The sequence below is a fragment of the Chenopodium album genome, chromosome 7, assembly GCF_948465745.1.
Source record: "Chenopodium album chromosome 7, dcCheAlbu1.1, whole genome shotgun sequence".
In the NCBI taxonomy this organism is placed as follows: domain Eukaryota; kingdom Viridiplantae; phylum Streptophyta; class Magnoliopsida; order Caryophyllales; family Amaranthaceae; genus Chenopodium; species Chenopodium album.
The window spans coordinates 39,536,031-39,551,562 of NC_137840.1; the positions used below are offsets into that span (position 1 = coordinate 39,536,031).

At 39.6% G+C, this 15,532-nt stretch overlaps 1 protein-coding gene across 1 annotated transcript; it reads left to right on the forward strand.

Moving 5' to 3' along the window:
• The first annotated feature begins 8,096 nt into the window (after positions 1-8,096).
• On the forward strand, positions 8,097-11,508 carry LOC145640183 (uncharacterized). Its single transcript, XM_081691485.1, has 7 exons — positions 8,097-8,524; positions 8,600-9,323; positions 9,416-9,520; positions 9,859-10,506; positions 10,618-10,749; positions 10,999-11,220; positions 11,344-11,508. Exons 1-7 carry the CDS (start codon positions 8,097-8,099, stop codon positions 11,506-11,508), a joined length of 2,424 nt encoding a protein of 807 aa, XP_081547611.1.
• Positions 11,509-15,532: the final 4,024 nt, after the last annotated feature.

Here is a 15,532-nt window from a genome sequence, read left to right on the forward strand (position 1 = left end):
TGCCTCTGCCCTATTTAGGACATTTGATCTCTATCGAGCAGCAGATACAGCCGGCTTCCTTGAGGCCGAGAGCTTCTCCATTGCCTTGTCTGCAAAAATGAACAAGTGTTAGCACCATCAAACAAGTATTGAAAAGCAAAATGAAATTGCATATAAAACAGACGGCCGACTACCTCTCGTCATTTCAGAGCTTAGCCCACAGGCGGCTAAGAACGTTCCCTCTTCAAACCATTTGTACAAAGGGAGATAGCATTGAGGGGTGACCTCCTTGTCCCCCTCATCATTCGTCCTCACGGACACGGTAAACAACCCCTTGTCCATGATCTCCTCCTTTGCCCGCCTAGAAAGAGACGACAATGCACTCCTGCCTGCTAGGAGAGTTGGATTCTTATTCCACCTGTTATACTTTTGGTTCAGGCGGCTGTCGGCAGACTTGACTATGTAAAACTTAGTTCTCCAGTCTTTCCACTTGTTCTCTTTGCTAAAAGCCATCATGTACCCCTTGCAAGTGGTCAAGGTGTACCGGCCCTCACCACCCCTTCCAGGCGCCCTGCTCAGATAGTGCATGTGGGAGAATGCTTCAAAGCTCGCCTCCACCTGCAGCATCTCACAGGCGGCAATGTACCCTAGAATATTTACCTAGGAGTTGGGTACAAGTTGTCAGATACCCAGTTGGTATCCATCCAAGATCCTCTCCACGGCCGGATGGAGAGGGAAGCAGAGGCCAGCTTGGAAGGCCGCTTCATAGCAGTCGAATGCTCTATCCTGATAGCTGGCCAGGCTCGGCCACGTAATGGTTTCGCCCTCGTTAGGGACCGACAAAGTATAGCCATAGCCTAGAACGACCTTGCGCCTAAAATTGGCAAGGCCGGATGCCATTGAGCTCCGCCTGTTGGGCGAAACATAATGATAGTAGGGGGCTCTCTCTAAGCGCCTTGAAGCGCTCGGCTCGGCCCAGCTTTCCCCCTTATCCACTGCCATGGACTCCCTGGCAGAATCTATATTCGTTCTTGCCTCCTCTGAAGTTATGAAGGCGTTCTTTGAAGAAGATGACGAGGCCGACTCGTCATCAGAGCTAGGGGACCGCCGACTGGTGCCAGCGGGGTCCTCCCCCAGACTCTCTTCCGGCGCCTGTCCAGAAGGCCCGGGTTGATATTGTTCATCCGCCTCCTCCAGGATTCCATCACTGGGAGTTCCATAAGATGTGGGCGAATGGTAATAGGTGGGGGTCGGAGGAAGATAAGAAGGGCTATGAGGATGCTCCGACACCTCACTTCGAGGCACCCTTATTGAGTCGTCTGAATAAACATTCGACCCATCCGAATGGTTGAAAATTCCATCGGAGCTACATTGTCTTGTTGTTCTTTTGGTTTTGGCCATAATGTCCTGCACAGAAAAAGAAACGGTCGGATTCGGAGAAGTTTGCAAAGCAGGGTCTTTGGCCAAGCATTCGACAATTTTAGTTCTAGATTCAGCCATCCCCAGTGACCGGCTGATCACTATCCTATGCCGTGCCGCATGCGATTGGGGAACCATTTTTTCGAAAACAAAGAAAAAATGAAGAGTAAAAGAAAAAACAGGCGTTACCTTTAGAAGAAGGGTGAAAGACGCTTGGTTGACTGAAGAACGGTCGGACAGTTGGCCGACTGTCAGATGCTTGAAAAGTTAAAACGCTTAGGGAATTTTGAGATTCTTTAAGTCACCATGTCCATGTCTTAGGTGTATGAGTCGGTTTTTGTCGTCATTTAAGTTGGGGGTACATCCTATTCCTAATTCTTCATATCCCTCCATCTACATCATTTTTCTTCACATTCTTTCCAATCTTTCTTCACTTCCTCCATCCATTGCATGTTGAATAAAGTTTGAGCCAAATAATTAACAATAGATATCCCAAAATTCCTTTTCCACAATACTTGGTCGAGGAGAGGAGGGCGATTAACCAAGGACAACCTCTTTATTCAAGTTTCACTTTTTGATAAACTAGTTCGTCAAAAGAGGAAGGCTAAAAATATAATGGCAAGTCAAGAAGAGGTCAATGAACATAGGAATAAATTGAATGACCTGACTGAGGTGTTAAAGGCTTTAACCCTCAAAATTGATGACCCTGTGAAGCAACAACAAATGAATCTTATGCAAGAAAGCTTGAGCAAGCTATCTAGTGACTATAAATTTCAGGGCATTAGTTCACAAGGGGTCTCGCTGGACAAGGAACTTCTTCCGCATAAGTTCAACGCCACTAACATCCCTAAATTCAAGGCAACAGATAACCCTTACTTTCATCTAAGAGCTTTTGAAACTATAATGAGCATTAAGGGTATCGATAAGAAGGTTTTCCCCTCTCTATTCCCACTATCTCTCGAGACCATTTGCCAGCAATGGTTCTTTTCTCTCGAGAAAGAAAAAACATCCACCTGGGAGTCTATAGCAAACGCTTTCATAGATAGATATAAGTGCAACATTTAAGACGAAACAGACCGTAGACAACTCGAGGTGTTAAAACAAAAAGGAAACAAAGGGTTCACTTCTTTCTTCAATAAATGGAGGGAAACTTCTGCTAATATGGTCAAGGCTCCTACTGAAAAGAATCTGTGAGGATGTTTATCAAGAATCTTCAAGGGAAGTATTCAAAGCACTTAAGATACCAACACAACTTGAATACTTTAAAGGCTGTCTATAATATAGGCATTGACATTGAAGATAACCTTCTGAAAGATAATAGTGCGAGAGGAAAGAAAAACGACCATCCTTCTTCTTCCTCTCCCATTAATGAGGTACGTACCACGAAAGCCTCTAAATCACGAATCCAAAGATAAAAAAGGGTGTACACTCCACTTGGTATGAGTTATGAAACAGGTTTCGAGAAGCTACATCACAAAGGACTAGTCATGCCCATAGGGCCTATCAAAGATCCAGTTCGAGAAGCCAGGCCTCCCAAGTGGGACCCCAATAAGCACTGCAAATATCACCAAGGAGAGGGTCACGACATTGAGTAGTGTTGGAAACTCAAAGAATCTATTCAAGATATGATTGATAACATTGAAACTTTCGAGATTCTAGCCATCGAAGATGACCAAGCATCCTTCGATCCATCACTTCTTATCACACCTGTAGGAGAGCCCATGATCGAGACAGCTTATATGACCTTTCTCGATGAAGTGGCCATGATTGGGGAGGATGAAAGTCTTTTCTTAGATAATACCAAGGAAGACTCTTCAAGTCTAAAAGAGGACGTTCTGAAATTGCAAGATGTCGTTGCCATGCTCTTGAACGTGGTAGAAGGATTACCAAATCGGGTGATGGTCATCGAACAAAATTCTCGCTAAGAGTTTAATGAAGAACTCAATGCTTCTAAGCCACGGGCAAAACGGACCATTAAAGAATACACACCAATAGGAATGACTTACAATGAAGCTTTTAACTATCTTCATGATCAAGGTCATATTTACTCCATTGGTCACAGTCAAGACCCTCCATCTGAAAAACGTTTTCTCAATTGGGATCCAAATTCCTTTTGTCGATACCATAAAGGTCGCGGTCACACTACTGAAAAGTGTCTCGCCCTCAAGGATCCTGTTCAAGACTTCATTGATTCAAATCTCCTTCATGTTCATCCGTGCGACAAGAAGGCCAAGATCATTAACAATAACAACAGTGGCTGTAAAGGGAAGAAGAACGACTATCCTTCTCCTTCCGAAAACACCTACTTTAGCAACAGTGTTGGTACTTTCGATCTTAATGAGATCTTAGGATTTAGAAAGCAACAAAAAAGGGATTTTACCCCTATTGGAATTAGCCATGATGATGCTTTTGATCGACTCCATGCCAAGGGACTCAGTACTCCTATTGGACCTCTTCAAGATCCCCCGCTTGAGAAGAGGTTACCTAGATGGAATCCAAATGTGCGTTGCAAGTACCATCAAGGTAGGGGTCATGCTACTGAGAGCTGTTGGAAGCTAAAGGAGGCTATCCAACATTTGATTGATAATAACAAGCTTCCCATACCTCCAGCTAATAAGAAGAGCGAGTGATGATAAAGCAAACAACACAAGACAAGAGGCGAGCTTCAACGACGAGATTTCATGACATCTTTTTTCTTTTTCTCTATTTACCCTTTCCCCAATAAGTCTAGCATAGGTACCTTTATTTTCCCTTAGATTAATTTTGTAGATTCTTTCTTTTCCCCTTTTTAATAAAATGAGCATTTATTTCTTACATATGATCATTTAAATATTATTACATAAAAAAAAAAAAAATTCCATGTCGAATAAAGCAGAAGGTATACCAATGATTTGTGGCACCCCTTGTAGCCACATCATATTACCTTTCACCCTTAAATTATACATCCTTTTTTGGTAAACCACTTTGACCCTCGTCTAACGATAGACCCTTCATTTTTTCAACCCATATCTACCTAACCTTGGGATGGGATGCTGTGTAACTTATGTAATTTCAAAAAGGCTTGAGTGAATTCAAAAAATTAAAATAGGAAAAATAAGCAAAAGCAAAAAATAAATACAAGTGTACAAAAGGGCAAGTGTTCCAATGTCCTTAACATAAACGTGTCTTTGATATGAACACGTCTCAGATTGCGTCTTTGTCGAGTGCTCGGTACCATGCCTAAGAAACATGAATGCCAAGTGAGTGATAGACCGCATGATCGGGATTGCCCACACTTATTAAAATAAAATAAATAAAGCAAAAAAAAAAAGAAGCTCTTTTGCTCAGAGACGCGTGGGCATCCTATTATCAAGCTCTTTGTTCAGAGACGCGTGGACACATCATTCAGAAGGTTATATTAAAAAATAAAGAAGCTCTATTGTTCAAAGACGCCTGGACATATCCAAAAAAAGAAGCTCTTTGTTCAAAGACGAGTGAACATCGAAACAGCAGGATGACGTTCCCTAGATTGTGGAAAGTTGTCAAAAAGCAACTGAAGGTGATTTCAAGCGTAGCAATCTACGATAGTATTCCCTTAGACGTGGAATGTTATCAAAGCGGAAGAGGATAGTTTCAAGCGAAGCAATCTCCTATATTGGAGGCAGTTACAAGCACAACAGTTTTCAAGCGGGATGGCATTCTCTTAGCAGGAGGTCATTAAAACAACAGAATGCGGCAGCAAATTGGTTACTTTCAGAGACGTGTGCTCGACGGTGCAATATACGCATTTCTGAACTCTTTTATTTGTTTAACTAATTCTAGTTTGCAGGTATCGGCGTTACAAGAGTGATTTAGGATCGTAGAACGTTCTGAATCATTCTCCGTCCCTATTGATACTTTGACTTTTGTTTTCGAAATTTATGTTTCTCCAAACTCAGTCAAAGTGGGGGCTTCTGTGGACACCCATTTGTGTCTCCCCAAAACCAAACCCAGTGATGAGTATCTTTCGCATTGAATCATAATCGAATGAAGTGAAAGTGTGGAAAGTCTGGTGTTGCGGATAGTTTTAATTTCTTTTCTTTTCTCTCTGTTTTTGAAAACTTATTTTAAGAAAACAGCCAATCCAGTTTTTTTGGTCAAAGATATGGGTCCAATAGTAGTGTAGTTAGATGGGGCTTGACAAGAGCTTTCCAACGATATATTATAAGCCCAATTCCAATGAATATTGAGGAAGTTATGGCCAATTTACTGAACTGGACCCGTTTTGAGCCTTATATGCGGCTCAATGATCTAGAGGAGGGCCTAATATAGATTTATCATGCCTAATGCAATTAGGAATGGTTTTAGTCTTCTAGATTCTTCTAGAAGGTTCTTTTCATTCCTAATTCAATTAACATTGATAAATTGACTTTTGTTGACTTTTCAGAGTTTTAATTTAAATCAAAGAACGGTTTTTGAGGAAGATACGATTTTATTCTCTTGTACGACAATTTCTATCTGATTTTAAGAAAACGCGTGAATTTCTAAATCAGCACCAAACGCCAGCTGTAGCGCCTGGCGCTACGCTTGGCGCCAACATCGTTTTATGTGCGCCAGAACTCTATTTTGATATTTTATCTTTTTGGCTGATTTTCTCTATAAATAACGTCGTAAAAACTCCGTTTTCGATCAACAATTTTCATTCATTTACAATCACTGATTCTCTCTATTTTCACCAACTCTCATCAAGTTTTTCTTGATTACTTACTTTCTCTCTCTTTTCTAAACTAGCCTTCTCATAAATATCAAAATTCCGCATTCATTAGATCTAGAAACACCTAGCCATATTCGAAGTTGCCTTCTCCCTAGACGTGAAAGGTTTAATTTCTGAGGGTTTGGTCTCAAATCTCTCTTTTAATTATTATTTAATTTAATTGTTGCTTATTATTTTCCTTGAATTTACTAACGCGTGTATTTTGTTATTAGAAAGAGGTACGAGGCATCAAAGTAAGTACTTTAATGATTTTTATTGATGTTATGATATAGAGATCATGTTTAGGTTGTTATTATGATATTCCTAGTATCATGTCTTGGGTAACTTTAATACTAAGTATGATCGTTATGATGCCTTTTATGTTCTTCCTAAATTTTATGATTGTTAGTATCATGTTAGGGTTAAAGATTTGAATTTTATTGTTAGTGACATGCTAGGGTTTGTTATTAATCTTGTTAGTATCATGCCTAGGATCTTGCTATTATTATGCTTTAACATGATTTACGATTATTAATTTTGATTATGATTATATTTATGATTCATGATTATGGTTATTAATATTATTATTATTATTATTATTATTATTATTAATATAATTTTATGATTATTATTATTATGATGATGATTATTATTATGTTGCTTGATATAAATTTATTGTTATTGCTTGATCACACCTTTTATGCATGTTTAAAGGGAATTTGTACTTGTAATCACGCTTAATGAGATAATTAATTATCTTGTTTAGGGTTAATGTGTTTATAATTCAAGTGATCGCCAATAATAGACTTATTTGTGCATTAATATTCAACCAACATAGATAAACATGTTTAGGGTTAATCCTATTGATTGTATGTTAGTCAGAAAGCGCACATGAATACGATCAGAATAAAGTAGAGGCCTATTATTAGGGAAGGTTCAATCTCTTTTAGGTTGGATTTGTACTTTCATCCCCGAACCCTATTTGGTTCAAGACCTTATGGAGTTGACGATCTCTTGGATCGTTAAGTGGTGTAACTTTCACCTCGTGAACGGTTTACAAGCTCCTAAAAAAACCTGTTGGCGACTCTTTTGCTCTATCTTCTTTCCTTTTGGACGCCACCGTACTTTAGTGTATGATAATAGTGGGGTTCAAGCTAGGGGATTAACGCTTAAAATATTCCCTACAAGTATTAAGACAAGCCAAAGCATGCTTAGCCACTCTTTGTTTCTTTGGATCTTGGAATCGACTAATTCTCGCCAAATGGGGACAATTTTAATGCATGGATAAGACGTTTAATAATATTGAAAATTTGCATCAATGCATTTTAATTTTCAAACTTCTTTTGTTATTTACTTGATAAATGGTTATACTTTGCACTTATATTTGTAGAATTCCAAATCAAACTTTATTGTTTTCCATGATTGGTAAAGGAAATCTTTGAGAATGGTTCTCAAAGAAATGTAAGGAATTTTAAAATACAATTCTCATAAATGACTTTTATAACATCGTCCGAAAGGACGGTTGGACATCATGTATTCAAAATTCTAGGTAGTTTTAATAAAACATGAAGTATTGAGTTGCAAAATCAAAATTGTCAATATTGACAACAACATATCTTTTCGCGTAATACATAGGATGAGTAGAACTCATTGATGTATTAATTCAAGCGTGAATTAAAGGAAAAGATGGAACTTTGTTTTACGGCGCATTAGATGCTTAATTATGCCTAACAAAGTATAAAAGTCAAAGACTCTTATAGAAATGGTTCTTAAAGTAAGCTTATGAGATATTGTACAATAAGAAATATAGGAAACAAGGAACGAAGAAAAGGAATAAGATTCCATTTCAACCCATGAGTTCATATTATTGTAGTTAACTTAGCAACCCATCTTGGAAGAGGTTTGACTTTCGTTGACTTTCTCTCTTCTCTCTCTTCTTCATGGTTCTTCATTTTTGATTGGTTTTCTTCATCAAATCTTGATATCAATGGCGAAGAAGAAGAAGCAAGCTATTTCTACACCTCAAGTAGCGCAACAAAAGACTGCTCATGAAGTTGTTGATTCGATTTTGCAGAATTTGGGAATCTCAAGTACCCCTTTCGTTCCTAGCCCGATTCAAGAGGGGGATGAACTGCTTACTCCGGCGCCGGCGTTAGTTCAGTCGGCTTGTGGTGCTATTTCTGGTGTTCCATTGGATGCTGAAGCTACTTTCGTTCCTGAAGTTGCTGCTAGGCCGAGTCAGTCCAATGGAACAGTACCTAGAGTTTCTGGGTTTACTGTTCCATTGGATGCTGATGGATCTGGGCACAGTGGTGAGCCAGGGCATTCTTCCTCACCCTCTCTGGAGCATAATGTGCATAAAGTTAATGAAGATCGAGCTGCTTCTCCCTCTGCCTTGGAGCTGAACTCGCGCAAGTCTGATGAAAACCGAGCTGCCTCTTCCCCTAATCTGAAGTAGAATGTGAGTGATCGAGCTGCACCTTTTACTAGGAAATTGGCTGCAAAAGGGGCTACATTATCTTTTGTTTCTCCGAAAGTGCAGGATGGGAAACTCATTGCTGAGCTACAGGTAGCCGAGCTTAAGGCAGGTAATCAAAAATGGGCTAATGCTCTAGTTTTTTATGTGGTTGGCTTTTACCCTACTATTGCTGCTGTTCTTCGTTTCTCTGCTCAACAATGGAATGATATGCAGAAACCAGATGTGTATTGGCATGATGATGGGTACTTTATTATCAATATGTGTTCTAGTGATGATAGAGATACTATACTTTGTTCTGGTCCTCATATGTTCTTTGGAAAGCCTGCAATAGTTAAGCCTTGGTGTTCCAACTTTGATTTTCATGCTGAAATTCTTAGAACTATTCCTCTTTGGGTTAAATTCCCTAATCTCCCACTTACTTGTTGGGGATCTCACACTCTTAGCCGTCTTGGTAGTTTGCTTGGAGTGCCAATTTGTGTTGATGAGTGTACTACTAGACAACTTAGAGTGTCTTTTGCTAGGGTTCTGATTGAAATTAATGTTACAAAGCCTATGCCCACCTCTGTGTGGGTTGAGAGTCCCTCGAAGGAACTATTGGAGATCAGGGTGGTGTATGAGTGGGCTCCTTCTTTTTGCTCTAAGTGTAACAAGATTGGTCATGATTGCTTTGTTAAGCCTCCTATGCCTAAGCAAGCTTCTAAGCAACCGGCTCCTGTTCCTCCTAAGCAAAAGCAAGTTTGGGTTCCTAAGCCTACCCATGCTCCTGATCTATTGTTGTTGTTGATGTTGGTGTTTCTGTTCATGGGCAATCTATTATTACTCCACAGGTTCATACCTCTAAGAATTCAGATGAGGGGTGGAGAATAGTAGGGAGGAAGCCAAAAAGCCAGCAAACTAGAGTTCATCAGCCTGCTTCTACTTCTAATGCCTTTGTTGCTTTATTTGCAAATGAAATGGATGGTGCAGGTGGTTTCACTATAAATCCAAGCGGGGGTGAGGTTAATCCCCCTTTGGTGTCATGATTTACTCTGTTTGGAATGTCAGGGGCCTGAATGACCCTAGCAAAGTTGCCTCTGTAAAGAGGTTGCTTCACTCTCATTCAGTTGATGTTGTTGGATTGCTTGAAACAAAAATCAAATTGAAAAATGTTCTCACCTATCAGAAGAAGTTTGGCTCTTCTTGGCTTTGGTTGTGTAATTATGATCATTCTCCCAAAGGGAGGATTTGGCTTGGTTTGAATGTGGATAGAGTAACTGTTATTGTCTTGAAGATTCATGAACAGTTCATTCATTGTACTGTTTCTTCTAAGGATCTCTCCACTCAAATTTATCTCACTGTTGTCTATGGTCTTCACTCCATTCATGATAGGCTTTCTTTGTGGGAGGGGCTTAGAAGCATCTCTATCCAGCATTCTCGTTGGCTTTGTGTTGGTGACTATAACTCTGTTCTTCATACTTCAGATAGGCTTCATGGTGCTGATGTTACTGATTATGAGACTAAAGACTTTCAGAATTTGGTTGATGATTTGGACCTCATTGAGATCAAAAGCAAAGGGTCCTTCTACTCTTGGTCTAATAAGGCTCATACTGACCCTAGAACGCTCTCTAGACTTGACAGAGCCATTGGTAATCAAGCTTGGTTAGCTTCTCATGGGCATGTGGAGACTGTTTATCTCCCTCCTTTTTTATCTGATCATAGTCCATTTCTGTTGGATATTTGTTTTGGCCCTGTTGGGAAAGGTAGACCTTTCCGATTTCTAAATTGTATTGCTGATCACCCTGATTTTCTTGATAATGTTTCGCAGGCTTGGGGTTCTGGTAGTTCTGTTTGGCAGAAGCTTAATTCTGTGAAGTCTAGTATCAAATCTCTTAATAGCAAGCAATTTGGTAACATTGAGGAAAAGATTGACCAGGATAATGTTGAGCTTTATAGAATTCAAAACTTAATGGCTCGGAACCCTGATGATTTGGATTTATATGCTAAAGAATCTGATGCTATTAAGGTTGTCAAGCACTGGAATGATATTTAGGAAAGCATCTTCAAGCAAAAATCTACGATTAATTGGGTTAAGCTTGGAGATGGCAATTCTCACTATTTCTTCTCTGTGATGAAGACTAGGCAAGCAAGGAATAGAATTGACTCCATCTTTGATTCTAATCAGGTGTTGCTCAAGGATCCAGATGATATTTCTCATGAAATTATCTCTTTCTATAAGTCTCTTTTAGGGACTCAGGCTCCTTAGCTCCCTGCTGTTGACCTTATTTCTATGAGAAGGGGTAAGCAGCTTAGCTCTGCTGCTCAGAGCTACCTCATTAGGCCTATTTCTCATGCTGAAATTGATGTCGCCCTTAAGGGAATTGATAACACTACTGCTCCTGGTATTGATGGCTTTAACTCCTTTTTCTTTAAGAGAGCTTGGCATATTGTGAAATATGATATTTATGCAAGTGTTATTGATTTCTTTAATAACGGGATCTTTCCTAAGCAATGGAATTGCACAACTATCACTTTGGTTCCTAAAGTCCTTTCTGCTTCTCATGTTAAGGATTTTAGACCTATAGCCTGTTGTAATGTGGTCTATAAGCTCATTTCTAAGGTCATAACTGCTAGGCTTGCTGTTGTCATTGGTGAGGTTATTAATGATGCTCAGGCAGGGTTCATTCCTGGCAAGCACATTGGTGACAATATTCTTCTTGCAACTGAACTGATCAAAGGCTATGATCACAAATTTATCTCTCCCAGGTGTATGGTTAAGGTGGATTTGAAGAAAGCTTATGATGCAGTTGAGTGGGGATTCTTGATCACTGTCATGCAGGAGCTTGGTTTCCCTCAGAGATTTGTTGATTGGATCTGGAATTGTCTTACTTCTGTCTCTTACTCTATTCTTATTAATGGTTTTCCTGCCCCCCACCCCCTTTGAAGCTAAGAAAGGGTTAAGACAAGGTGACCCTATGTCTCCCTTTCTCTTTGCTATTGGTATGGAATACCTCTCTAGATGCCTTGATGAGCTTAGGTTATCTCCTGATTTTAACTTTCATCCTAGATGTGAAAAGTTAAACCTAATTCACATGATGTTTGCTGATGACTTAATGATGTTTTCTCGAGCTGATAATGTTTCTGTTAAGCTTCTCTTCCAAGCCTTCTCGAAATTCTCAGGTGCCTCTGGGCTTTCTGCTAATCTTGATAAAAGTGAAGTCTACTTTGGAGGAGTCTCTGTTGATGTCCAGAAAGAGTTGAGGGAGCTTCTTGGTGTTTCTCAAGGTACCATTCCTTTTAGGTATCTTAGGGTCCCCCTCTCTTCAAAGAAGCTTACTATTGCTCAATGTAGGCCTCTGGTGGAGAGAGTCACTGCTAGAATTCAAGGGTGGATGGCTAAACACTTGTCCTATGCTGAGAGGCTTCAATTGGTGAAGAGTGTATTGTTTGGTATCCAGACTTAGTGGGCTCAAATTTTTATTCTTCCGAAGAAAATTCTGAAAGAGATTGAGGCTAGGTTCAGGTGCTTTCTTTGGACTGGATCCTCTGCTCCTGCTAAGAAGTCTTTGGTTGCTTGGAATAATGTCTGTCTTCCTAAAGTTTTTGGTGGATGGAACTTGCTTTCTCTTCCTGAGTGGAATAAAGCAGCTGTCACTAAGTTACTTTGGGATATTGCTTACAAGGCTGATAATCTTTGGGTTAAGTGGGTCCATATTTACTATTTCAAACATAATGATTGTTGGACCACCCCTACCTCTGCTAGATGCTCTTGGTTCTTGAAGAAGATTTTGAGTTGTAGAGATATTGTGAATGATCAAGGGGGATGGGATGGGTTCACTCAGGGCAACAAGTTGAAAATCAAGAAACTTTATGCTGCTATTAAGCCTCAAATGCCTAAAGTTCCTTGGAAGAGAGTTACTTGCCATAACTTAGCAACTCCCAAAAGTGTTTTTATCTTGTGGCTAGCTTTGTAGAATAGGCTGTCACTAAGGATAGGTTGCTTCAATGGCACATCTCTTGTGATCCAAAGTGTTTCTTATGTCTGAATAGCAATCAAAGTGTTCAGCATTTATTTTTTGATTGTGATTTCTCTAGGAAGGTTTGGAGCAAGGTATTGGGTATCTTACGTGTTTCCAAGCCTGTTCAGCAGTTTAGTGATGAGATCGATTGGATGAAGAAAATCTGCAGAAGTTCCAGATTGAAGAATAAAGTGATCCAGGTGGCCTTCACTGAAACAGTTTATGGTATTTGGATCCAAAGGAATGTAGTTCTCTTTACTGGTTGCTGCAAATCTGTTGATGCCCTTGTTCGGGATATTGTCTTTCATTCAGTTTGTAGAATCCCGACGGGAAGCAAATATTTGATTGTTTAGGGCTTGTCTCGGGCTCCTAGTGTTTGCGTTTTGGTTTCTTTTTTACTCAGCTGAGGTTCTCGTTGCATCTTTTTTTTTGTTTGCTGTTCTTTTTCTGCTGACTATTTTTCTCTACTGTATGCTGTGTCTATGCACTTCTGGTGCTGTGTTCTGCTGGGTGTACTGCTATGCATTGCTGAGCACTGCTGTCTTGATGCTGCACTGCTGGTTGTGCTACTGCACTGCTATTTTGGTGTTGTTGTTGTTGCTGCAGTTTGTTGCTGTTGTCTGTTGATGCTGTTTGTTGCTACTGCACTACTGTCTGCTGCTGCTGTACTGCTGTTTTGCTACTGCTGCACTGATCTTAGCCTTGCTGTTGGTGCTGTGCACTGTTGTTGGTGCTGCTGTGCACTTTTGTGCCTTGCTGTCTTTTATCTGGTGCTCTGTGCAATGCTGCCTGCTGACTGCTTGTGCTGCTGCGTGCTTGCTGCTGGTCTATGCACTGTTGTCTGCTGTCCGTTGCTCTATGCCATGCTGTCTGCTGTTGGTGCTAGCTTTGTTGCCTGTTTTTGTTTTATTGGTTTTCTGGTCAGTTTGCAGGCATGTCTGCTCCTGACTGTTGTTTTTTGTGACTTTTGGGTGTTTGGCTTTGTTGTTTTTCTGGTTATTTTGTTGTCTGGTCTTGGTTTCCGGAACCCTTCCTAGAAGGTGGCCGGAAATCTAAGTCCAGTTGTTCTAGGCCCTTCCTAGAACCCTTCCTAGAAGGTGGCTAGGTTTGGATCTAGAACTGGTTGTGGGGTTGACCTGTTGTTTTCAGGTCTTTTGGTGTTCTGGTGGTATTTATAACTTAGCTTATGTAAGTTGTAACTTTCTCTCTTTAGTAATAAAATATTATTTTCCAAAAAAAAAAAAAAACTTAGCAACTCATTATCTTCACAAGTATCGGATGCTGCTTGAGTGTTCCAATTTGAATGTGACCTCAAACTATTGAAGATAAGTTAAGTTATCGACTTACAAGCTAAGAATGAAGCAAGTGGTGCTACATCAGTTGTAAGGTCGTATGCTTTGTTGAAAGACCTTTAAGCTAAGGCTGGAACAAATAAATGATTATTGTGTTCCATAATCAGCAGTTGATCCGTTTACAGACGGAAAGACTCACATTCAAAGCAATGAGCAATAGTTGCATGGCATGGTTGTCTAAACCGTGAGTCAAGAATGCTTTATTATAAACAAACATTTTCTTAATATGATAAACTGGCAAAAGCTTAAAGTCATGGGAACGATTTGCGTTCCGAACATATTTAGCAATGTCACATCGACAAGAACATACTCAAGGCTCTACTAGATAGGCTCTTGATAGTTGATCGATTCGGAATCGTTCTAAGACAAGCAAGTCTTACTTGTTGAAACTGACAAAGTAAAGAGCTATTGTTCTTAATTGACTCAGAAAGCTAAAGAGGACTCATTTACTTCAACGCCTCACAAAGAATTTGAAAGAATATGGCTATATTCATCAAATGTGAACAAACTTGACCTTGAATAGTTTAAGAGTTCATTGAAGTACATAATCGACTTGGAAAGATATCAAAACGTCTAGATTAGATCGAGCGATGTTTGGTTGAGCCAAGCATGACCATCACAAAGTTATGAAAATGAAATTTTCTTAAATAACTCCACAAAGAACATAGTGTGTCTTCACGGAGACCTCGATGCCATTTAAAAATGACTCGAACAATGATGGATCGCATCTCTTCCTATAAAGTTCTTAACATTTGCACAAAAGACTAATGTTACACTAAAACAAAATGTCGAGGCTAAGAAAGGACGCCATATTTAATTATGGATAGAATTACCTTCTAAATGTCTTTTAAAGCATATCTCTATAACTCTTAGCCACAGTGGGAGTTCATTTGCTTCGTAGTAGCTAAGTGACTCAGTGGAAGCTCACCAGCTTAGCAAGAGCTAGGTGGTTGAGTGAGAGCTTAATGTCTCATTAAAGGCTAAGATAGCTCAAGTGGGAGCTAACTATTTGTTGCATTACAACGAACTTTTACCTAAAGACAATATACATGTCTCTTAGTAAGCATTCAAGTGAGATCATGGGCATTACCTTCGCAACCTAATTGAGAACATAGTGTTTGTTGCTCTAAGTGGTGTCTTTCTGGAAAGCAACCTAATTGAGAACATAGTGTTTGACGCAATAACCCCGTGTAGGTATAGAATTCACCAAAGGCTTGGGTTGAATCCTATAAATTTCTATTAAGTTAGAAATAAACCGAAGACTTACAAGCATACTCTTTACTATTTGTCATGTAAGATAGCTACGACAAATCCATATTTCGAGTAATGGTTAGAGGCCATAAAATTCCGAGATAGACTCCATGTTTGAAAATCATGTTTGATACCTGATTAATTGGCATAAAGGGTGAAAGACCCATCGATTGCAATAAGTTTTCAAGTAGAAAACTAACAAATGCGGAAATGTATATGCATACATAGCTAGATTGGTTGAAAAGGATACAATTAAATTCATGGAGTTGATTTTAATAAAAACATATTCACCAATCGAAATTCTTAAGTCTTTTCGTGATTGATCTAGCAAAATTGCACATATGAA

What these genes read in the sequence shown, in the direction of transcription:
- LOC145640183 (XM_081691485.1), top strand. Translation starts at nt 8,097, where the DNA reads ATGGCGAAGAAGAAGAAGCAAGCTATTTCTACACCTCAAGTAGCGCAA. An exon ending in TTGGAGCTGAACTCGCGCAA is followed by an intron (nt 8,525 to 8,599) that starts GTCTGATGAAAA and finishes ACCTTTTACTAG; the next exon opens with GAAATTGGCTGCAAAAGGGG. An exon ending in TTCCTCCTAAGCAAAAGCAA is followed by an intron (nt 9,324 to 9,415) that starts GTTTGGGTTCCT and finishes ATTACTCCACAG; the next exon opens with GTTCATACCTCTAAGAATTC.